Source organism: Cyprinus carpio, chromosome A19, assembly GCF_018340385.1.
Source record: "Cyprinus carpio isolate SPL01 chromosome A19, ASM1834038v1, whole genome shotgun sequence".
NCBI classification, from domain to species: domain Eukaryota; kingdom Metazoa; phylum Chordata; class Actinopteri; order Cypriniformes; family Cyprinidae; genus Cyprinus; species Cyprinus carpio.
Genome location: NC_056590.1, coordinates 651,962 through 675,013, shown reverse-complemented (window position 1 = coordinate 675,013; position 23,052 = coordinate 651,962). Strand labels below are relative to the sequence as shown.

The window sequence follows — 23,052 nt, the reverse complement described above, 5'->3', positions numbered from 1 at the left end:
CAGGAAGTAATGGGTTAGACACCTGTCATTCCACTTCAAGTTCAGCGCACATGGCAATCACCATGGATGATGGGCAGGGATTCAAAGGGAATCGTGTGCGTTTGTTAGCAAAAGGAATGTTCGTTGAATTCTGTTTGAGAGCATTGAACAGTGAGAGGTTGATGGCTGAATTGTCTGCCCATAGTGCTAGTATGGGGTCAGTTGTTGTGACATCATTCAGCTGTAAGCCCCCTTTAACCTGGGGGCCATATGATTCAGAGTCTTTGGCTAGCTGGAAAGTACAAAGAAGCGACCTTGAACCTCGCTCTTGGGCCGAGACGTTCCCGCGGCTGGCGGCAGGATTTTCCACGACCTTTGTGACCTGGCAGTCTGTCTGGGGTGATTTTGGTGACTGAGGAGGCAGAGGTTCGTGCACTTGAGCCCAGATTTTCAGTTGTTTAAAATCTAACAATGGCTCAAAGATGTCTAGCAGGTCTTTGCCAATGAGGAGAGTATATGTGTCCAATGGAGAAATGTACACAGGGTGCACTAAACTCATAGGGCCGATGGTCAGGTGAACTGGAGCTACCTGTTCAAGTTGGACCTCATTTTGGCTGTAGGACTGCACATTCAGCACACACCTCTGATATTTAAGAGTTCGATTCTGTCTCTTGGCTTCACTTTGAAGTCTGTCAAAAAGTTGGCTTGACATTAAAGTGAGGTCAGCTCCAGTGTCCACCAGGGCCTGGGGTTTCAGTTTAATTTCCAATGTGATGGCCAGGTAGAGTTTTTTGGCCACCCCCCTTTCGATTAGGTTCCCCAGGAGTCTTGGCCCTTGGGCTTGTGTGGTGAATGGCAAGCAGTCAGAGCTGGTCGTGTGTGGCTCGTCAGGGAAGCAGACCACCAAGACTGCACTTTCTGGTACTTTGCGGTCCTGGCTGGAGGTGTGTTGAGGGATGTTGGACGGTTCTGGTGGTTCAGCGGTCAGCTGAGGTGGGTGAGTGATGTTATCACTTGGTGATGGGATATCTGGTTCTGTGGTCAGCAGTGGATTAGCAGTGATCTGGTTGGGAGGTTCATTTTCAGAGGAATCTGAGTGGGCGTTGGGGTCAGATCTAATGCTTAGTCATAACTGATCGGACTCATCTCTTTTGTCTCCCTTATAGTGCTTTTTCTGGAGGAGTTCCTTTAAAAGTCTCATGATCGCTGCTGATTCAGATGTAGCTTCCCGGTTTTGTTCTGCTGATAGTTTATATTTGGGCTTGTCCAGGGTGTGTTGAGAGCTGTTCTGCTGCTGGCAGTCTGAGCTTGATGCTTGTGCCGCTGAGTGTCGGTTCCCTTTGGGCCGTCTCCTGGCTTCCCATGTGGCTCCACCCTTTCGGTTGAGGGGTGGTTGTGACCTGTTCCAGGATCTCTCGGTGTGCCCAGTCTGGTGCTTAGGACGGGCACCACCATGGCCACGCTGTTCTCTGCTGGCTGGGAAGGATCTTGCCATTGTGTTGACAGGTTGGTCACTGTGGCTTGGTCCGGCGCCCTCTAGAGCAAGTTCTGAACTCTGATTAGCGACAGGACAGATTGTGGGTCTTTTTCCTGTCTTTCCAGCGGCAGTTCTTTGTTTTGAATAGGCCTTATGGGCCAAATCTCGCAGCTGTTGAGTGGACATAGTCCGTGGGCAAGCCAGAACCCCCAGGTGGTGACTCACTGTTGGGTGCAGGTTCCGGAGGAACAGAGTTTTGAAGTTAAAATCGTCTTCCATTCCTGGCTCATTCCGTGCTCCGAAGTAGGCCTGTCTAAGCCTGTTGTAGTAGGCCTGTGTGGTTTCCTGTCTGCCCTGTTTAAGGTCCATGGCCGTAATCAGTCCTTGCTCTGACTCTGGGTCAGAGAACTCCTTAATCAAAGCCTGCTCCAGTTGCTGGCAATCTACTTTGACCATTTCTGGCTGCCGGTCTAGAAAGCTCCGCACCTCACGGCTGGAGGTGATCCTGAGCAGATAGAGTCTGTCTCGTGCGGTAGCATTGGCAACAGTTTGCAAGTGAAAGTCAATGTCTTTTAAGTAGGCGTGCACATCGTGGCCCCCTGCGGGGTTTGGAGTGAAAGTGGGAATGTTTCTAGCCAGCTTATCCAATTCTTTAGGTGACACACCGTGACTGGAAGACAGCCTTTGGAAAGGCTCCCATCCCCTTTCTGCTGCTGGGGGTTCTGGGATGCTGGCAGGTGATGTCTTGAGCAGTGGACTCTCACCCCCCTTTCGAAGTGGGAGTTCTTGACTAGGAGGTATCAGCCTACTGGTTAGGGGAAATTCTGTGGTGTGCATTTCCCTTTCAGAGTCACTTTGCAGTCTATATGCATGTTTAAGCTCCCGGTGAACTATGTCAAGTTCATCTTTTAAATCGTCTCTTTGTTGGGCCAGGGCACGGACTTCAGCCCAGGAACTTTGCAGGTGGCCTTCGCAGGCCTTAGCCCTGGCGTCTCTCTCTTTGAGTTCAGTCTCTGCTCTCCTCAGGAGAGCCTCAGCTTGCTGAAGTTTTTCACTCAGTTCCTCTATGGTGTCCTTTTCATAGTGCTCTCGGCATGCTTTGTCTACACGGAGATCAGTCAAGGCTTTCTGGAGTTCCTCTATTTCCTCCTGCAGCTCTTGGTCCTTTTCGTCCGCTGTCCTGTGCTGGTGCTGGTGCTGGTCCAGTTGACTTTGAGCAAGAACCAGGTTTCTCTGAGCCTCCTCAGCCTGAAGCTTCAGCACTGCTGCTTCCTGTTCCATGCGGGAGATGCTTGCTTCATTCAGCTTTGCCTGAGCGAGGAGGTTGTGGGATAGTGGCCCGATGATCTTGATGAGATCTTTGTGGCTGTAGTCCTGTGTCGGATCGTGTGACATCAGGGCACCCAGGTTGTCGTCGAGCTGTTCCCGGCTCAGGTGCTGTAGGCCACCGGCGGCTTCAGACAGGAGGGTACCAGTTATTGCACTCAGCCAGGACTCTAGTCGATCCCAGTGGGCATCAGTGCTGGATGATCGAGACATGCTGACTCACTGGTAGAGAGGGAGAGAGGGAGAGAGAGAGAGAGAGAGAGAGAGGGGGGGGACAGCACAAAAAGGCCAATGCAAGTCCTTACAGCATTAGCAGGCTGCAATTATAGTAATTATATGTTCTATGCACGGTCTGTTTGATGAGTACAAACAGTTAGTGGGGTGTAGACCAGGCACCTGCTATCTCGGCCGTGAATGGCAAGGTGTGTCTAATTGTTGTGGGGGAGCACCGGAAAGGATCTAATTAAGATTGTTGACAGCATGATCGTCTAAAGACTTTGGCAGCTTGGGTCGTCAATCTATTACTCAGCCTTCCCTGATGATTCTCAAAGGTTCGGTCTCTAGGCAAACAAAAAGAAAGAAACTGAAAAAACAAACAAAGACAACAAATCAAAACACAGAGAAGTGGAAACAGGAGAGAGGAGGTTTAAGCCTTTCACTGCTGTTAGGGGTTATGACAGGGCCTACTGGGTAGAGGGCGCTGTTGGTTCATAACATCTAGTGTGTCAGCCTTGCTTGGACAGCAGGATCAGGCTAATTACCTTACAGATTGAGGAGAAACCTGTTTTGGGGGTTTCGCTAGCTGGATGGGGCAGTATTCTATGGCCTAGGCTTAGTGATGGATTGAGGTTATCCAGTCAGGATCTCTTGTCAGCTCACTGTGATCCGCTGTCGAGGCAACTGTCGATTCACCAACTAAGCACTAGAGGGAGTGCTACCTATAGGTAAACACAAATGGCTAGAATACAGAAATTAGTTTTAAATTTAAATTCAAACACTGTTTAAACTAAATTTAAATAAGTGAGTGGTTAAGTAAGAGAAGATAGGGAGAGAAACCTGATCCAATAATAATAATAATAATAAAGAACAAAACAAAAATAAACTGATAAAAGTGATAACAGATAATACAGTAAAAACAAAAATAATACAAAATAAAAAAATAAACCAGCAGGTAACTAGAATGGACAAGAATGATAATAATGACAAGAAGGGAAGAAAAAAAACAGAAACGAAATTAACAATAAAACAAACTGAAATCCATGGAATTAGGGAGAGAGAAGTCAACCTAGCTGAGAATGCCCACAAGGTGGAGTGGGTGAGCCCACAACAGGTAAAGTCAGGAGGGTAGGAGGAGGAGTTCAAGGAGTGTTAGATACTTAAACAGCCTGCCCTCTGGCGTTAGTTTAAGGTACTGTGCTCCAATTGTGTTAAAACTGATCGCGTTTAGTGTGAGATTACTCTCATTCTGTCGGACCATTTACTGCAGCTATCACAAGAACAATGTGACTTAACAGATTCTTACAGTATGTGTAACTTAACTGCACACTGTTGCGTTTGGCAGGATTTCTTCGCTGCCAGCACACAATAAAAATTATAAACAACAGGATTTCTTCGCTACTGTTATACAAATTTCACTTGATCAAGGTTTTAACAGCTCCCATTTACATTCCAATCATTTACTGACTCGCAATATTCTTATGATCAGATCTGCATTAGGCACGCATGGGTAATCCTAAGGGAGTGAGATCGTTTAATTGAATGAAATTGGAAAACGCAATGACTTCAATCTAGCTATACAATCAAATAAGGCCTTTAAAAGATGATAAGAGGAACATCGCTCAAATCAATTTTATCGCAATGAATGAAGTTTTTCTTCGTTCCAACAGGCGATTTTGATAATATTAAAATGTACTTAAAAGAGATTTCGTCGTCTTTAGAGAACAATTTTAATATTATGAACTGCAGTTTACTTTAACAATTAACAGTAACTAAATGTTAGACAAATAGAGGCTGTTAAAATACAGTACTGGAGGTGGCTATGAACCATCCAATCAGCAGAGTGAGTTCGCGTTGCGACTTGTCTCACTCTAAGCATGCATAATATAAGAATACAAATAAATTGATACTGAGTTTGCTCACAAACAAAGTTTGAATGTCGCCGCGTCCTCCACCAAATAATGTAGCAAATTAGCTCAAAAAAGGGAATATTTATGATTAATTATAACTGGTTATAATTATTAATGAATATTTAGATTAGATTTTAGAATTAACTGTAGCAGAATTGATATTACAATTATTCGATCTGTCCGTCCACCGAGCAGACAAAATAACCATTAATCAATTCTAGAAAAGGTTATTCTCCTGGCCAAGGAAGAATAACTGTTCTACTTATGCAGTACTAGCAGTAGTTTAGCATGTAGCAAGATAACAAACATTCAGTGACTTTGAATTGTGAGCAACACACAGAGACAAATCAATTGTGAATATAAGAGATTTAATAAGTGAACCTATAGCTAGCATCTAACTAAATCAAGCAAAACACATATATGAAGACCACAACCTAATGAGAATCATCAAAGAATCAAAAATCACCTTAAAAGGGGCTCAGACTTAAACACGCATCTTAGTAGCTGTAAACGGTTACTTGCATTGGCTTCGTTGCTGAACAAGAGTCCTGATGCGGTAGAAAATGTAGGTTCTTGATTAGTTCTTATTAGAAGGAAGCTGGAGATTTTCCTCTGGTTCTTCTGAAGATAGGAAAGTCCTCAGTGGTTCGACAAAGTTATTTTGAAGAGAAAAACTGCCGGAAAGTAAAACTCAGGAGAGTTTTGAGGAGTCTTGGAGAGTGTTCGTCTCGAAAAGCAAGGGTTTCTGAGCACAGATTATCCAAAGATAATGGCTTTTAAAAGTTTCTATTCACACCCACCTTTTGGGTGGAATGCCCAATCAGAGGCATGAATTTTGAGCGGGAGAAATTTCCTTTGTCTCCGGTTTATGGCCCATTGGCATGTTTATTGCTAGTCTAGAGAATTTGTTCGGTTTTACCCAAACTATGGTACAAATAGTATGATGCATATTAGGATCACATAGTGTACATAATTGTTTGAGGAATAAAAAGCAGATCATTTTGATACTAAGAACGCAACATGTAGGAGATCTTAAAGCAGAGATACACTCATATACCTGAATATAAGCACTGAGAGTCTAACTAATGAAAATAAAGAATTGTGACTAGGCTACTACAATAGTGAAACATACAAACAATACATGCATATACCAGATACATTTGTAACTGATTAATTATAGTCTAAATGAATAAATGTGTGTGTGTGTGTGTGTGTGTGTGTGTGTGTGTGTGTGTGTGTGTGTGTGTGTGTGTGTGTGTGTGTGTGTGTGTGTGTGTGTGTGTGTGTGTGTGTGTGTGTGTGTGTTGTGAGAATGTGAGCTGGCTGGTCAGCCAGGGCCATTTGGTGTCTGGCATCGAGGGCTATCTAGTTACCTCGGAATGTGTTTGAAGTTGGATGGGGAGACCCAAGAGTTGGTCTGCTCAGTATCTTCCAGATAATGGGGGGGTAAACATTGCTATTAAGCACTCATATAAATGTATAGCGTGGAGCCAGATTCTGTAATTTATATGCAAATGTCAAAAGGCTAAAGGAATCCCTAAAACGTAAATCCCAAACGATCGTACATGATCCTAAGCAGATGCTAGATTTGTTTCTTGCAAACACACACCTTCATACTTCACACAGCATTAACTGATGGACTGGAGTGGTGTGGATTACTTGTGGATTATTGTGATGCTTTTATCAGCTGTTTGGACTCTCATTCTGATGGCACCCATTCACTGCAGAGCATCCACTAGTGAACAAGTAACATAATGCTACATTAATACAATTCTGTCCCCATGAAGAAAAAACTCATCTTGGATGGTCTGAGAGTAAGTATTTTAAGCAAATTTCATTTTTGAGTTAACTCCTTTAAACATTTGGTATTAAAGGTTTTAATGTGTGCCCAAACAAATATTCCTCACCACTGCACAACCACCGCCAGCAGTCTGAACTGTTGACACATGAAGGATGGATCCACTGATCTTGTTTACACACATTCTGACCCCTCCATCTGCAGGTCACCTCAGAAAGATTGCGTCAGACCAGGTGATGTCTTTCCGTAACCTGACAGGAGCAGAAGCCAGTGTTGATTCTGACAAACATTGCAATGCACAATTACTAGCTACTGTTGTCATCCTGTCAGCATGAACCATTCTGAACTCTCATAAAAAATAAAAAAAAAAAAGAAAGAAATTTAGTCCACATCACTGCCACTCAGATGGTTTTCACACAATTTTCTGCAATAATATGGTTGCATTATATATATATATATATATATATACACGCACACACACACACACACACACACACACACACACACAAACTCAGTGAGAACAGGCAAATCTGGTGCAGTCCATGAGGATGGGATGCAATGCACTGCTTAAAGCAGCTGGTGGAAACACACTTATACACACTCTGACTTTTGATACTGACCCTGCTTTGTTCAGGGATTCGTTATTCCCTTTATGTTCATACAGATCTTTATAAATTAAGAAATTTGCTGGCATTAAAATCAAATTAATTTTTGCTGATTTTATATGTAAGAGCCACAAGTAATTTCTTTATATCGTTGTGGATTTAATTATTGTGAATTGCAGTATAATATTTAAGTATTTAAAAAACTTTTAAATTTTAACTCCCATAATACCACTTAATAAGAGTAATGTACTTTCCTGCAATGACTGCTAGTCTTTTAAATGCAAGAGCGGAGCGGTACACTTATTTAACCATGTAACTCCCCCCTAACATACAGGTCCTTCTGAAAACATTAGCATATTGTGATAAAAGTTCATTATTTTCCATAATGTAATGATAAAAATTAAACTTTCATATATTTTAGATTCATTGCACACCAACTGAAATATTTCAGGTCTTTTATTGTTTTAATACTGATGTTTTTGGCATACAGCTCATGAAAACCCAAAATTCCTATCTCAAAAAATTAGCATATTTCATCCGACCAATAAAAGAAAAGTGTTTTTAATACAAAAAAAAAGTCAACCTTCAAATAATTATGTTCAGTTATGCACTCAATACTTGGTCGGGAATCCTTTTGCAGAAATGACTGCTTCAATGCGGCGTGGCATGGAGGCAATCAGCCTGTGGCACTGCTGAGGTGTTATGGAGGCCCAGGATGCTTCGATAGCGGCCCTAAGCTCATCCAGAGTGTTGGGTCTTGCGTCTCTCAACTTTCTCTTCACAATATCCCACAGATTCTCTATGGGGTTCAGGTCAGGAGAGTTGGCAGGCCAATTGAGGCACAGTAATACCATGGTCAGTAAACCATTTACCAGTGGTTTTGGCACTGTGAGCAGGTGCCAGGTCGTGCTGAAAAACGTAAATCTTCATCTCCATATAGCTTTTCAGCAGATGGAAGCATGAAGTGCTCCAAAATCTCCTGATAGCTAGCTGCATTGACCCTGCCCCTTGATAAAACACAGTGGACCAACACCAGCAGCTGACATGGCACCCCAGACCATCACTGACTGTGGGTACTTGACACTGGACTTCAGGCATTTTGGCATTTCCTTCTCCCCAGTCTTCCTCCAGACTCTGGCACCTTGATTTCCGAATGACATGCAAAATTTGCTTTCATCCGAAAAAAGTACTTTGGACCACTGAGCAACAGTCCAGTGCTGCTTCTCTGTAGCCCAGGTCAGGCGCTTCTGCCCGCTGTTTCTGGTTCAAAAGCACACGCCTGTGCACGGTGGCTCTGGATGTTTCTACTCCAGACTCAGTCCACTGCTTCCGCAGGTCCCCCAAGGTCTGGAAATCGGTCCTTCTCCACAATCTTCCTCAGGGTCCGGTCACCTCTTCTCGTTGTGCAGCGTTTTTTGCCACACTTTTTCCTTCCCACAGACTTCCCACTGAGGTGCCTTGATACAGCACTCTGGGAACAGCCTATTCGTTCAGAAATTTCTTTCTGTGTCTTACCCCTCTCGCTTGAGGGTGTCAATGATGGCCTTCTGGACAGCAGTCAGGTCGGCAGTCTTACCCATGATTGCGGTTTTTGAGTAATGAACCAGGGCTGGGAGTTTTTTAAAAGCCTCAGGAATCTTTTGCAGGTGTTTAGCGTTAATTAGTTGATTCAGATGATAAGGTTAATAGCTCGTTTAGAGAACCTTTTCATGATATGCTAATTTTTTTGTGTTTAGCGTTAATGGGTTTTCACGAGCTGTATGTCAAAATCATCAGTATTAAAACAATAAAAGACCTGAAATATTTCAGTTGTTGTGCAATGAATCTAAAATATATGAAAGTTTAATTTTTATCATTACATTATGGAAAATAATGAACTTTTATCACAATATGCTAATTTTTTTGAGAAGGACGTGTAACTATATGTATGTAACTAAACATTCTTAAAAGTTGTTACTGGAATATTGAACACTATTGGTTATAAATATACATATTTTCAATAGTGAAAATGTTTTTGCTGCATAATATTTTGCACTGTGATAAACTACCATTCAAATGTTGTTGTTTTTTTTTTTTTAAATCAATGAAAATTAATATGAAATTGATAAATAAAAAAAATTAAATTAATGCTTTTATTAAGCAACGGTGCATAAATATTAAAAATGACCATAAAACATTTATCTTACAAAAGATTTGTTTTTTAAATAAACACTGTTCTTTTGAACTTTCTGTTGACCACACAATCTAGAAAAAAGTTTGTTTCCACAAAAGTATGAAGCAGCACAACACTGTTTTCAACATTGATAATAATCAGACATGTTTCTTGAGCAGCAAATCAGCATATTATACTGATTTCTGAAGGATCATGTGACACTGAAGACTGGAGTAATGATGCTGAAAATTCAGCTTTGATAACAGGAATAAATTACATTTTACAATATATTACAATAGTAACTATCATCTGGCTTAGTGCACTTAAATGACAAAAGTCTGTGATTTAATTAACTACATAGGACTGTAGAGGCTGCATGTTTCAGAGTGAAGCACACAAACGTGCAAATATATACTGAGTGATCATAGCAAACAAAAAAAGACAGGCATTCAACTGACAAACTCAGGTTTAATATTCATAGAACGGGTTTTATTTCCCTGACAGCTGCAGGGCCTGCATCACTGCTCTACACAGAGAAATCAGAAGAGCACAGACTGGAATACACATCCTTCCTGAAAATCAAAGAAAATATGTAGAAGATAACGCACTATACCATCATTACTTAACAAGTGACCAGTACAGAAAAAAAAGGAGAGAAAAGGAAAAAAGCCAAGAAAAAAAATAATAATCCACAACAGATTTCAGTCAAGCCTGAAGGGAAGGGTGGATTACAATCAAGGCCAAACCCAAAGGGAGCGTATGACTGCGAGCTCTACAGGGCTATTAGACTGCTTGACTTGAAGAGAAAGGGTAGCATGTGAACCGTGACATATAAACAGAAATACAGTTTCAGACAGAATATTGATCATGTGCATTGTGCACACTAACTCACACAAGCTCCAAACACACACTCTCATGAAGGGAAAGCTCTGGTTGTATAAAAATATTTGACTGTTTGTGAAATGGACGTGCTCAGCAGGCTCCTGGAAACCTGGTGAATGACAATGAGACTCCATTTCTTTGGCTCACTCATCCGGACACAACAGCTCGATGGTGAATCCCTCGGACTCATGCCATTTTCTCAAACACATACACCAGGTATATGCCTACAAGAAGAGAGAGAAGGCAGAGTTGTTGGTTGTTAAGGAAGAGACATGATGGTAATCGCATTCAAAACGTGTACTAGATTAAACTATGCAAAAATATCATTCATTTTTTAGAAACTACTTAAGACCAGAATCACTCTATGGAAGTACACAAATGCAAATGCATTTAATTAAATATTTCACCATAAATACCTAACGCTGTGCACAAACTTGAATTTAATAGTTTTTAAATAGTTCATTTATATGAACCGTTCAAAAGATTTCATTGAAGAAAATAAACTTTTCAAAGCTACACTATTGTTCAAAATATTGGGGTCGGAATTTTTCTTTTTTGAAAGTGTCTTCTGCTCACTGAAGCAGCATTTATTTACATCAAAAATACAATAACAGTAACTGAAATATTATTAGAATTTAAAATAACTGTTTTCTATGTGAATATACAGTGAAATGTAATTTATTCCTGTGATCAAAGCTGAATTTTCAGCATCATTACTCCAGTCTTCAGTGTCACATGATCCTCCGGAAATCAGTATAATATGCCGATTTGCTGCTCAAAAAAACATTTTTTGCTACAATCAATCTTGACAACATTGTGCTGCTTCATGTATTTGCGGAAACCAAAATTGTATTCATTAATTCATTATTCACATTAAAAGAATGCCTTGATGCTACCATGGTACATGTCCTCAAAAAAAAAAAAGAAAAAGAAAAAAAATTGCATGTAACTACTTGACCTTTTCTGTTCGTGTAGTTACAAGTTAAGTGCTTCTAATCTAATAGTTTTTTTTTTGCTCTGATAGCCAGCCCACACGCTGTACTTCAGTAGGAGGAAATATCAAGTCATTTATCTCAAGAAGAAAAGTGATTTCACAGCTGGGGTCTTTAATTTCCTGGCTTTGATGCGGGCAGCGTTTTCAATACAAATGAGCCCTTTTGCATGTTACACTCTATGAATATGTACATCGAACAGCTCAACAGTGACTTTTGATGAAAATCACTGCATTATCTTATTAGTTTTTTGTCATGTGAATTTATAAAAACCGTTGAGATAACATCTAATGTGTTTCACAAAGTTACATCTATTTCAAAAGACGCCACTGAACACTGATTTCAACAGGAAGGACGTCACATACTTGTAGCCTCCCACTCAGACTTGCTCAAGGTTCCCTGTGGAGAAAGAGCAAACTATCAGAACACAGCTAACACAAAGAAAAAGTGCTTTCTGTTGAAGAAAATGATATTGCGGCTCACCAGTGGACGTCTGGCAGCAGGACTGGCAGCGATTCTCTTGGCGTGGTCGTACTCGCCCGGACTGTCAGACGCCAGTTGGCCCCTCTCGTCCGGAGGGTATTGCTATGACAACAAGATGACAAAACTGTTTGATTCTGTCAAAGTAAAGATAAAGCGGTATGGTTCAAAAGGCATCATTATCTACAGATAACAGATATAAAGCTAGGCAGTTGTTAGGGTGTTCGGGGGGGCTGCAAGAGCCAACTTTTAAGTCTGTATGATGTTCTGAGGCTAACATATTGCTTGTTCATGTTGCTATATGGTCGCTAGGGTGCTCTAAATAGTTGCTAGGGTCTCTGCACACAGTTTCCATAGTGATACTTTTTTAGACTAGTTGCCTGCTCGAATCAAAAGTGTTAACCAACATGTCTCTTTGATGCTGTGAATTATTCACATTGCTGTACGGTTGCTAGGGTGCTGTTAATGGTTGCCAGGGTGTGGCTAGACAGTTTAAAGATTGATATGTGAAACTACTTGACTATCAAGTCAAAAGAGACCACAATCATATCCCTACAATGTTCTGGTGCTGAGATATGCCAGTCAATTGTACTATATGGTTGCTAGGGTGCTGTAAATGGTTGCTAGGGTGTGGCTAGGAAGTTGCTGGGTCACTACTTACTGGCCATGTCAACTGCAGTTAAATTTGGTTATCAGTTCACCTTTAAGTGCCTAATCCTGTTCTCTATACACAGTTCTGTTATTTACGGGAGTGACAACTGCATTTATGCAACCGTATCGACTCCTAAAAATAGGAAAAAATAGGTAGTGACAACCACATTTACAGAAATTATACGCAGTGTACAGAACCGAACTCAACAACTAGTTGTTAGTGACATCTTTAAACAGGTTTTAAGAGTTGTGTCTTTTCTGTATGTGCAGTGGAAGACATCACAGGCTACATTATGACTCAGTGTTGCCAGGTCTTGCTAGAAAAATAACTCCACAAATAAGAACAAGCCCATAATACACTCAAATCCAAACGTGTTAACTTGCCACATAACAAAATATCACAATCTGCACCTGCCTACTTTATCACTTCATAAACTGGATCTCTTTATGATACGAGCTCAAACAACAAGCCCAAAGACACTTAATGATCATCGCTTATAGTAAGTGGACATGGCAACCCTTTAAGAGCGTACTCTACGAAACAGCTTTCCAAACAATATCTTACAGATCTGGTTTAGCTGAAATCGCTAAACATAACGAGTCTTTGGTCGCTGTAATCTCACTTTAGTTAAAAATAACAGATACCAAAACGCGCCAGAAAGATGCCAGAACATTGCTATGGTTCCCATGGTATCAATCACTGTAGTCTCTGAGAATGGGTTCTGTCCTGCACACACACAGAATTGTAATTTAGGGGATTCACTCCTGTTGTCGCTCCTGAAACTTTACAGTGTGTGTGTGGCCAACGACTGGCTGCTAGTCCGAGTCAAATTATAGAGACATTTCCAAAGCTCTATGAGAGTCTGAATTAAGTCCCTAGGTGTTTTAGTCCAATTTATCGAGATAGCTGGTGAATTTTTTACAGAAGAACAAAGAAATAAAGATGAAGGAAGGAAGAGAAGATCTGCTCACATCGAAAAGCCTAGGATGAAATCAGACCCGTTTCATCCAGTCTGCTCAAAATCAGGGTTTTTTTCTCAGCAGTCATGTTCATGTTAGGGAGGCTAATGAGATTACAGCTGAATGTGAGAGGGATTTCTCACTGGGAAAAGAGGCTTGAGGAGTGTTAAATATGCTCAGTTTGTGCTAATATGCAGTTATTACAGCTGTGTTCGGTTGAGGATTTGTGCTCATGTGGATACAGTCGACCTGACTAAAAAAATAAAAATAAAAAAAAAAATCACAACAGGAACATGCTTTTACACACACATACAGGACTATCAATCAAAAGTATTTGATAAAATTATATAGCTATGATAAAAATGCCATAATTAATTACACTGAGTGTCACCTTATAGTCAGGAAAAATTATTACTATTATAAGAAATAAGAAATGGTGTATTTAATTACTCTTAAAATGATAAAATTATATAGCTATGATAAAAATGACAGAAAACACACAAGAAAAAAAATATATATATAACTAAATAGTTTATCATAGCTAACGGAAAGTCATCAAAACCATGGGAGGAATTTATATTTAAAGTCAATATAAAATGGCTTCACAACCCAAGGTAATTTTCTAACGCAATGTATTCCTGAATTAAAGCAGGACATTAAATAAGCAAGAATTATAGGGTGGGACTGATCAGAAATTAACTGACTCGAGAAAAGTCATCTCTACATAACAGGTGGTTTAAAAGAAAGGTCTGGAAAAATAAGAATGCAGCCAACAGCAACCAAAAAGGAAAGCTGTGTGAGAGGCAGAGCAAGTCAACCCATTTTGCTGAGAGATTTAGAAGATAAACACTTTTCTTTTGAATAATGTGCACCGAATAATCACTGAAGAACAGATGTGTATTATGACATTAAACAAGGACCAATTTTAGATATATCAAGGGCTGTGTAATGTGAATCAAAGATGCAGCATTTTTACTGAAACACAATTACATTTTACTGTAATATCATCTGTATATGTTGTAAATGTTGTAAATTACATTTAAATTAGACTAAACTTAGAGGTGATTTTAATCACGATTCTTTGTCGTGTTGGTTTTACTATTTTGCTAGTTTGTTCGGTCAAGAGCAGTATGTGATTTTTGTTGTTTTATTAACAGTTCAGCCAAAAATGAAAATTCTGTCATCATTTACTCACTCTCATATAGTTTTAAACCTGAATGAATTCCTTTCTTCTGTTGAACACAAACGTTATTTAGGTTACCAAACCCTTGCTGGTCTCTAGTAACTTCTATAGTATTTTTTTGTCCAACTATCAAAGTTAATTGGGACCAGCAAGTGTTTGGTTACCCACATTCTTCAAAGTATCTTCTTTCGTGTTTTTTTTTTTTTTTTTATTAATACAGGTTTGGGACAACATGAGAGTGAGTAAAAAATGACAATTTTAATTTATGTGTTAACTATCCCTTTAATGACAAGCGGCAGCATGTTTAGTGCTATAAGTCTGCTGTCACTTTAAGACACGCATCATCCGCTTTTCCCTCAACTGTTTACTTTCACTTTAGACGTAACCAACTGTGTTTATATGTAAATCTTGTTGTGTGTTTTTGACAGTATCAGTGTTACTTTTGACAGCAGATTTTTAATTTAGTTTTAGTCATATTTTAATCATCTGAATTGTTTTTAGTTTTAGTCAAGTTTTAGTCAACTAAATATCATAAGATTTTAGTCAACTAAATCGACAGTAAATTTAGTCGGAAAAAAACGAATGGGTTTAGTTACATTGAATTTATTAAGCATTTCTCTAAAATTTACAAACTCATTATATAGGTTTGATTAAGGTTTTATCAAGATAGACACCCAATTAACTGCAATGACGCACAACATGCCTTTATGTTAAAATTAAATAAAACCACTTCTCATAAAGATCAAGAACATGGTCTTCTTTTTAATTAAATACCAAAGGTTATATAAGCTAATTATGCATTCTTTATACCAGCTTGTTTACCATATTCTTCATTCTTTCAAGCAGACATATTTATTTCTATAAATAAATTTAGATCGATTTTTAGGGCTGAAGTTTTTCAGTCAAGAGCAGTAAGTGTTTTTCTGTTTTTCTTTTGATGCTTGATTAACATCAATGACTCGGACAATAGCAACTAAATTAGGCTGCTGTCCCTTTAAAACCAAATGCACAGCAGCAATGGATGCAATGTACTGATACATGTTCTCCCTACTGCTTACGTTCACCTTAGGCGTAATCAACTGCGTTTGCGTTAATACTCGTCAAAACGGACAATTCAACATCATTTTGTGTGTTATTCTCCGTTCATGAAGGATTCATAAAGAATGAATAGAGGAAATAAGCAAGAGATTCACTGATTGTCAAAGACGAGTGTCAGTCGTACCCACATTAAGAACAGAGCTACAAACCTCCAGCGCCTGCATCCACTGCATCAGAACCTTATTCTTCTCATCTTTAACCTTCTCCTCAAAGAACTCTCTGAAGGTTTTCTTGTAAACTAGACGCATGTTGTACTTTTTCGCCATTCTGAAAAAAATAAAAAAATTCATGATTCATGATATTTATTGCACAACACAGGAAGTATCAGTGGTTTCTTGCCAAAGCGAATAGCTTGTTTGTTTGAATCTGTAACCTTATAATTCCATTTAAAACAAACTGCAAGTGTTAAGGATTTTCTTAAAGCAGAACTAAACAATATGAACTCAAGGATGTGTCCAACATGACAGCACATAGTTATGGAGCTGTAGCACCCTCTGCTGACACATCAGGAAAGGAACAATCGTGATGACTCGCTGTGTTTGAGAGGAAGAGGACACACTTACTCCTCAAACAGGGGGAAATACACCAGAAACTCTGGGACGTTGACGACACCCTCCATACTGAAGTCATACTGACAGCCGAACAGAGGGTAGTCTCCTTTCTTCTGGAAGGTCACCCTGAACACTTCATTTCCAAAGCTGTTGGAGTCCGACGCCTCCAAACGCTTCCTGCAGATCGAGAGATCATAATATTAAAGCACATACTGAATGTTAACAGCTGTGGTTAACAAATAAAATCACTGTTTTGTGGAACAAAATGAGAATTTATGTGGTCTGGTTGACATGATTACATTATTTCGTTACTATTGTGAATGCAATTGTGTGAAACATCTCACATTCAAAATCCAGTGGTAAAAATGCAGATTGTATTGGGATGTTCAATTCATTTCTATGAATCAATAAACTATTCATTTCCATTAATCAGTTCAAAACACAAACTGAATGATTTGTTTGCATCGTAAACTAAAAACACTTTTCACTTTTATTAACATAAGTATTTTCTATACCTAATGTACAAGTACGTGCAGGACTGCTCAAAAGTTTGAGGTTAGTATGCTTTTTTGGTAACACTTTAGATTAGGGAACATATTCACTAAGGGTTTTTCATTTTATTTTGGCATGGGGTCAGGTTAAGGAATCTAAAATATGCTAGTGCAGAATAAGACATTAATATGTGATTTATAAATACTAACAAACAGCCAATATACTACAGAGACAGAGAGACAGAGAGACAGAGAGAGAGAGAGAGAGAGAGAGAGAGAGAGATCTTACACCAGCTCATACGCATCTGGAGTGGTTCCGATGAAGAATCCTCCCGGCCGGAGTCTCTCACAGGCGTTTCTCAGCATGGTGTCAGCCTGCTGCTCACTCTCAAAGGAATAATGATACACAAACTGACAGCTGCACACGTCAAACCGCAGCTCAGGGTCCCGCAGCTTCTCAGACAGCAGCTCCTGAGACAGACAGACAGAGAGAACGTGACCCTGTACTGTCACACACTGACTTTTATCTCTCTTCCTTTTTGCGATGAAATCAATGAGTCTCTCTAACATATGAAGCAGCTGGTGAAGTGTGTAATCTGTGAAGATCTGATAGAACACCGGCTCATACCCTGCTGCAGTCTGCGGTGATGAACTCGGCTGAGAAGGTGCGGTCGTTTGGGTGACCCCTACGTCTCACGTCATTATAGCGCTGCTGACACTGCTCGATGGACACAGCTGCGATATCTGTGGCGTACAAACACAAGTGACTGATTCACAATATGAAGACATTTAAAGGAGTGCAGTAACGTGTCAATGCTAATTTGTCTTGATTAATGGTCATTTTAAAATACATTTTAACAGTATACCAACTTAAGAAACTGTAATGTTTTTAAAAGTATTATAGCACTTTGCCTTTGTATCTTGATTTCAAACTATGCTGCACTACATCCAGTTGACTGCTATGTTCTATTCATTGTGTACTTCATGAGAATTTAGAAAATATATTTCCCAGTGAGCCCAGACTTTGTTACAGTGTTTACTTCCTTTTTTTTTTTTTTTTTTTTTACTTTTTTTTTTAAGATGCTATAATAGATTTACAGATTTAATTGATTTTCAAATTATTTATTGCTAAAATATTTTAAATATTCAGATATTTCTAAAAGCATCTCTGATTTAAACTTCTGAAGCAAAAATGCTGATAGTGTTTGGAATTGATTTTATGAATAAGTTCAAACTGTCTGTTTCAATGAATCAAAACACAAATTGAATGATTTGTTTGTATTATAAGCTAAAATTACATTCTAGAACAGCGGTTCTCAAACTTTTTATCTTGAAGCCTCGCCATCAAACACATGCTCATCTGCATCATGCCCCGGTTCGAACCACACTCATGACGTGACATTTGCAACAACATCGCCAGAAATTTGCTCAGAAATTTGCTCTGGTAGTCACCGGATGGTCACAGGGGAAGGCTTCTAGGCGATATCTCAGAAACAGTCCACAAAGGAGAAGATCTTTGTCACTGAAGGAGAAAAATTCTGACAAAGGCACTCAGAGCCGACTTATTCAGCAGTCGGCTCCACTCCCACTGACAGGTTGAAGTGCCACTGGTTCGTGCAGCTGCACGAACTTGAACAAAATCAGGCTTCGGTATCAGGCTACATTTACACGACAACCATGTAGACAAAAGCTGAAGTTTTTCCCTTGCGTTTTTAAAAAGTTTCACGTATACACAACAACGTTTTCAAAACGATTTGCTTTTACACATATCCACGAAAACAGCCAAAAACGCTGTATTGCGTATGCCAGGCCAGTAGTAGGCACTGTCACCTTGCTAGTAAACAGTATCTATAGGAAAGTGACGATTATATTTTGTATATGATGTGTCTCTGGTGTTGGTTGTAATATTGGTGAAGTAAAGCCACAGTTTGCAAACTCTTGAGCGGCAATAACAGTACCATGTACTCCGCCATTGTTGTGTTTGTCATGTTTGTTCAGGCTTGCCTTTAAAATCGTTACGTACAGCGCATGTCTACATACCTTACACGCACAACGCACGCACATGACATCACCGCTTTCAAAGATTCCCGTTTTGGGTGTTTACATGAAAACAATAATGGTGGCATTTTCAAAAACTTGCACTTTGAATCCTGTTTTCAAAAATATGCATTTCCGGTCCCTAAAATGCCGTTGTAGTGTAAACGAACAGGCAAAACGCATAAAAAGTTTTCAGTTTTTGGCTAAAAACGTTGTGTAGACGGCCTCTACGAGTAAACAGGAGTTTTCCCATAAAGGCTAATTTATTCTCGACGCATCTGCAAGTTCGCTTGGGTGCGCATGGAAAATATAACGTCATTGCGATGTTGCCGAATGTTCGCTTTGAGGGCGTTTGAGTATGTTTTATTTTTATTGTGTAAAAATAGAATTAGATTGTGATAAATTGTGTTCGATGTGAAATAAAGCCAGTAGTTTAAGACTAGATTAAAGAGACACACTGCAATCTTAAAAATTCTTGTTTTCTTTTGAATATAAGTTTACCCAACTATGATGACTTCTGCTTCTAAGAACCCCAGAAACATGAAAAGAGTTATTGAACATTTTATAGATTTCATGCAGTTCAAATACATAGCGGTGTTGCCGGAAGTTCGCTTTGAGGGCGCGCAAACTCATTTTGCGTGGCGGTGTGCACGGCATTTTTTTGTAAATTTCTGCACAGCTCCGCATCCAAAGATTCATGAGTTCAGAGCGATTCTAGCCGAACATGCACCTCTGTGCCGGCATTTGTGTGAAAAAAGAAGCAGTTTAATGTGAAGTTTAAACTCCATCAAGTGCTTTTTAACAGAAAATGTTTTTTTTTTTTTTTGGAAAAAATTGTTTGCATAGTTTGTCCAAGGCTTTTTGTTTGAAGTACGTTATATTTTTATTGTATAAAAATAGAATTAGGATTCATTTAGATACTAATTATAAACTATTTGCTTAAAGTTGTCTTGTGTCCGATGCTAAATGAAGCCAATAGTTTAAGATTGTTTTAAACAGTTTATTCATAAAGAATTTATTAATTCATCAACTCATTCATCATGCGAGAAGTCTTGTACATGCAAATTTCAACAGTACAACAGCGAACGCAATAAGTATAATAAAAGCCTCGTCCGTTTGGGAAGGTCAGTCAGCGGAGGCTCGCGGAGCGGAGCCAGTTGAAAGTATAAATCCTGTTTAAGCGTACAATGCAAAAGAAGCGACTGTTCGAAAGGGAACTTTAAAATTATTTATTTTTAATTCAGTAAACACTATGTAAAATAAACAAATTACTATCTACACTTAACTATACCATTTACTATTCCCCAAAAAATCTATACTGAGTGAAGGCTAGTCTCATCCTGCGAAGAGTAAAAGACGACAGCTTACTCAACTGACTCGCAATCATTGCACTTATACAAGGGCTTTAAACTTTGTTAGCTATGGCTTTACCAATTCGTATATGCTTTTTCAAATGGTAAAGAAAAAAAAGACGTATGGTTTTCACAGAGAGAGATCTTCCAGAATACAGTAAAGAGAACCCTAAAAATTTACAAATGAAGACAATATCAAAGTATGAAGAGAACCATGTAGTTACCTGCACACACAAGTTTATCAATATGTCCTTTCTTCCATTTGAGAAGATCTCCTCCTTTTCCACAGCCGAGATCCAGCACGGTCACCTCTCTCCGTCTTTGCTTCACCTTGTCCAAGATGTCCGCTGAGGAGACCAACACACAGACCTCAGAACAACAACTCTGTGAGATCCTGCTTGCCATTCCACTCAGTAGAGTTTATTAGCATCTAACCCAACCACCAACAAGCATGCCACTGTACGGTAAACGCAAGCCAGTGCTGCTTCTCACCTATAAGCACACTCTTTAACCAGTTGTTGAAGTTGCGCATATGCACTATCCTGCTTTTATTGCGCTCTGCCAGGCCACGCTCCTGAAGCTTGTTGTAATGTGTGGCCACTTTCTGACTGTGTAACGATTCCTCGGTGACCTGCAAAACAAAAAAACATGTTTTTAAAAAAACGTGTCTCACCTGATTGCCCCTTGATGGCAACAAAAGTCAAAGTTGCCCGGCATCATTGCTCAAAAAGTTGGTTATTTTCCTATAAGGACCTCTGAAACAACTTAAATCATAGAAACTTTTAGAACATTTTTCATAAATCATAGAAACTCAATAGACAATTTTGCTCAAACCTGTGAGTTTTAACTGAATGCACATTTACTCTTTTCATTAGATGCCCATCAGATTAACTGCAATACTCCACAGGATTAAACTTCTGCATCTTGAATCCTACAATATTTTAGCAATGTTAATGTTAACATAATTCAGTGCAACTGTTCTTATTATACTGACATGTGTTTCTGTTGTGTTCTGGTTTGATATGAGCAGAGCATACTTACCCAACTAAATGGCATTTTCTTAAATATTTTATATTGTGCATCACATATATTTATTTAGGATATGATGCAAAATAAGTAATTTCGATTATATTGCATTTACATGTGTGACCTTGAAGGAATCCAAAAGTAATCAGATTACTTTTATATTGTGGTGCTTGGATTAAGTTACTGAATACTTTTTTTCCATTAAGTAATTTGTGACTGTAACGGAATACATTTTTTAAGTAACACACCCAAAGACTGGTGATTTTGTTAAAAAGCGTAAAAAGAAATATAGTGCTACATGAGCAGATCTTAACTTAATGCTGCATTCGACACTTTTCATTCATTTTCAGTTTGTTTGCCACAGACGTAATATATTTAATTTAATTGTGCAGGGGCAGAGGCTAAGCCTTCCCCAGGGTTTTAGCTAGAGACAATCATTTTAAGTTAAAATCGTCCTAATGATGGATTTGTTTATGCACAACTTTTCACTTCACAAGACATTAACTGATGGACAGGAGAGGTGTGGATTATTGTGATGTTTTTATCAGCTGTTCGGACGCTCATTCTGACGGCACCCATTCACTGCAGAGCATCCACTAGTGAGCAAGTGATGCAATGCTGCATTTCTCCAAATCTGTTCAGATGAAGAAACAAACTCAACTACATCTAGGATGCCCTGAGGGCGAGTTCATTTACACCCAATTTTCATTCTGGGTGAACTATTCCTTTAAAAGCCATAACTCAATTTTAATAAACAGTAAATACCCTGAGAGTAAATCCCTGGAGTAAACAACTAGCCCCAGTCTCTGAGTTTTTATAAAACTATAAACTTTCTTACAGCCAATGTGCATGACATGTCAGGCCTGTGCGCGAGCTCACCTGCTTCTTACTGGGAGAGTGCTCTTCATCATCACCGTCCCGCTGTCTCTTCAGCGATGAGGATGATGAGGATGAAGCTGAGGTCTGGTCTATGTCCTGATCAGAACACTTCCTGTCCGCCTCAAACAATCCTTTGAACAGACAAGCAACACACTCATATTTATGTTAGGAAATACGCGTTCGCCTTTTAAATACACTGATGGACCACAGAGAAAACACACTTCAAGAAAAAAAATGATTTGAAATGTTAAGCGATGTATATACAATGAAATGTATGCAGACAGATCAATATGAACGTGAACTAGCAGTGCGTCAGTGCTGCGCTCATAATAGCAGCACGTGTTTCTGACACTGCTTGACCTCAGAAAGAGACGAACAATTACATCATATATTATGTATATGATTATGTAACACGCAGATCGCTGAAGACTGAATCAATATCGCTGCACTCACTCGACTTCTGCGCCATCAAGTCTCCACAAGCAGCGCGCTCTCTCTCTCTCTTCACGGATCTCTCCTGATCTGGTTCAGATGAACCCCCGCAGCGCCGCCTACAGGACCGGCGTCTACTGCAGATGAGTACTTCTCTATGGAGTCAAAATAATGCCGTATATATACGCAAAAAAATCAAGTTTAGCAAAAGAAAATAAAGTTTTGCAAACGAAAATAAAGGTAGAGATAAAAATGAAAAAGAACAAGTTGATAGAACAGAAATAGAATAGAGAGATCTAGTGTTAGAGGGCCAAGTAGATGGAGGACAAGTGTCTTTAGCTGTTTGTTGGTTATCAAATCCTTTTAAATTAAACTTAATAGGTTAATGGATAATGTAGCCTATTAAAGTCATTTATATGTACATGTTTGCATTACTGCAGCGCAGGTATCACTCAAAGTCGATTATATTTACATGTTTACATTATTTACATGTGTAAAACATAAAACACTAATTTATCCATACACCATTTCTATACTAAATATAATTTTAATTACTATATTGTGCTGTATTGTAA

The 23,052-nt window shown here is 39.2% G+C and overlaps 2 protein-coding genes across 4 annotated transcripts; both read right to left on the bottom strand.

Moving 5' to 3' along the window:
• Window positions 1–747: 747 nt before the first annotated feature.
• Window positions 748–6,037, bottom strand: LOC122148726. 3 transcript variants are annotated; one of them, XM_042775957.1, is made up of 2 exons: window positions 5,375–6,037; window positions 748–3,740 (listed from the first exon to the last, which is right to left on the bottom strand). In XM_042775957.1, exon 2 carries the CDS (start codon window positions 2,993–2,995, stop codon window positions 1,106–1,108), a length of 1,890 nt encoding a protein of 629 aa, XP_042631891.1. In that variant the 5' UTR covers window positions 2,996–3,740; window positions 5,375–6,037; the 3' UTR covers window positions 748–1,105. The 3 variants fall into 3 exon arrangements, with proteins under 3 accessions (XP_042631891.1, XP_042631890.1, XP_042631892.1); XM_042775956.1 differs by lacking the exon at window positions 5,375–6,037 and having other exon boundaries at window positions 748–3,004; window positions 3,179–4,657; XM_042775958.1 differs by lacking the exon at window positions 5,375–6,037 and having other exon boundaries at window positions 748–3,340; window positions 3,544–4,656.
• A 3,893-nt stretch (window positions 6,038–9,930) lies between these two features.
• Window positions 9,931–22,649, bottom strand: LOC109103819 (mRNA cap guanine-N7 methyltransferase-like). The gene is made up of 11 exons (XM_042775955.1): window positions 22,499–22,649; window positions 22,046–22,176; window positions 20,633–20,771; window positions 20,365–20,487; window positions 17,380–17,495; window positions 17,041–17,222; window positions 16,273–16,437; window positions 15,859–15,976; window positions 11,821–11,922; window positions 11,703–11,736; window positions 9,931–10,569 (listed from the first exon to the last, which is right to left on the bottom strand). Exons 1-11 carry the CDS (start codon window positions 22,512–22,514, stop codon window positions 10,532–10,534), a joined length of 1,164 nt encoding a protein of 387 aa, XP_042631889.1. The 5' UTR covers window positions 22,515–22,649; the 3' UTR covers window positions 9,931–10,531.
• Window positions 22,650–23,052: the final 403 nt, after the last annotated feature.

Bases quoted from the DNA above. Each gene is read 5' to 3' on its own strand.
- LOC122148726 (XM_042775957.1), bottom strand. From the start codon at position 2,995: ATGTCTCGATCATCCAGCACTGATGCCCACTGGGATCGACTAGAGTCC.
- LOC109103819 (XM_042775955.1), bottom strand. The intron at 20,488-20,632 runs GTGAGAAGCAGC...TGGTCTCCTCAG, and splicing joins GTTAAAGAGTGTGCTTATAG to CGGACATCTTGGACAAGGTG. The intron at 17,496-20,364 runs GTAACTACATGG...TGTACGCCACAG, and splicing joins TGATAAACTTGTGTGTGCAG to ATATCGCAGCTGTGTCCATC.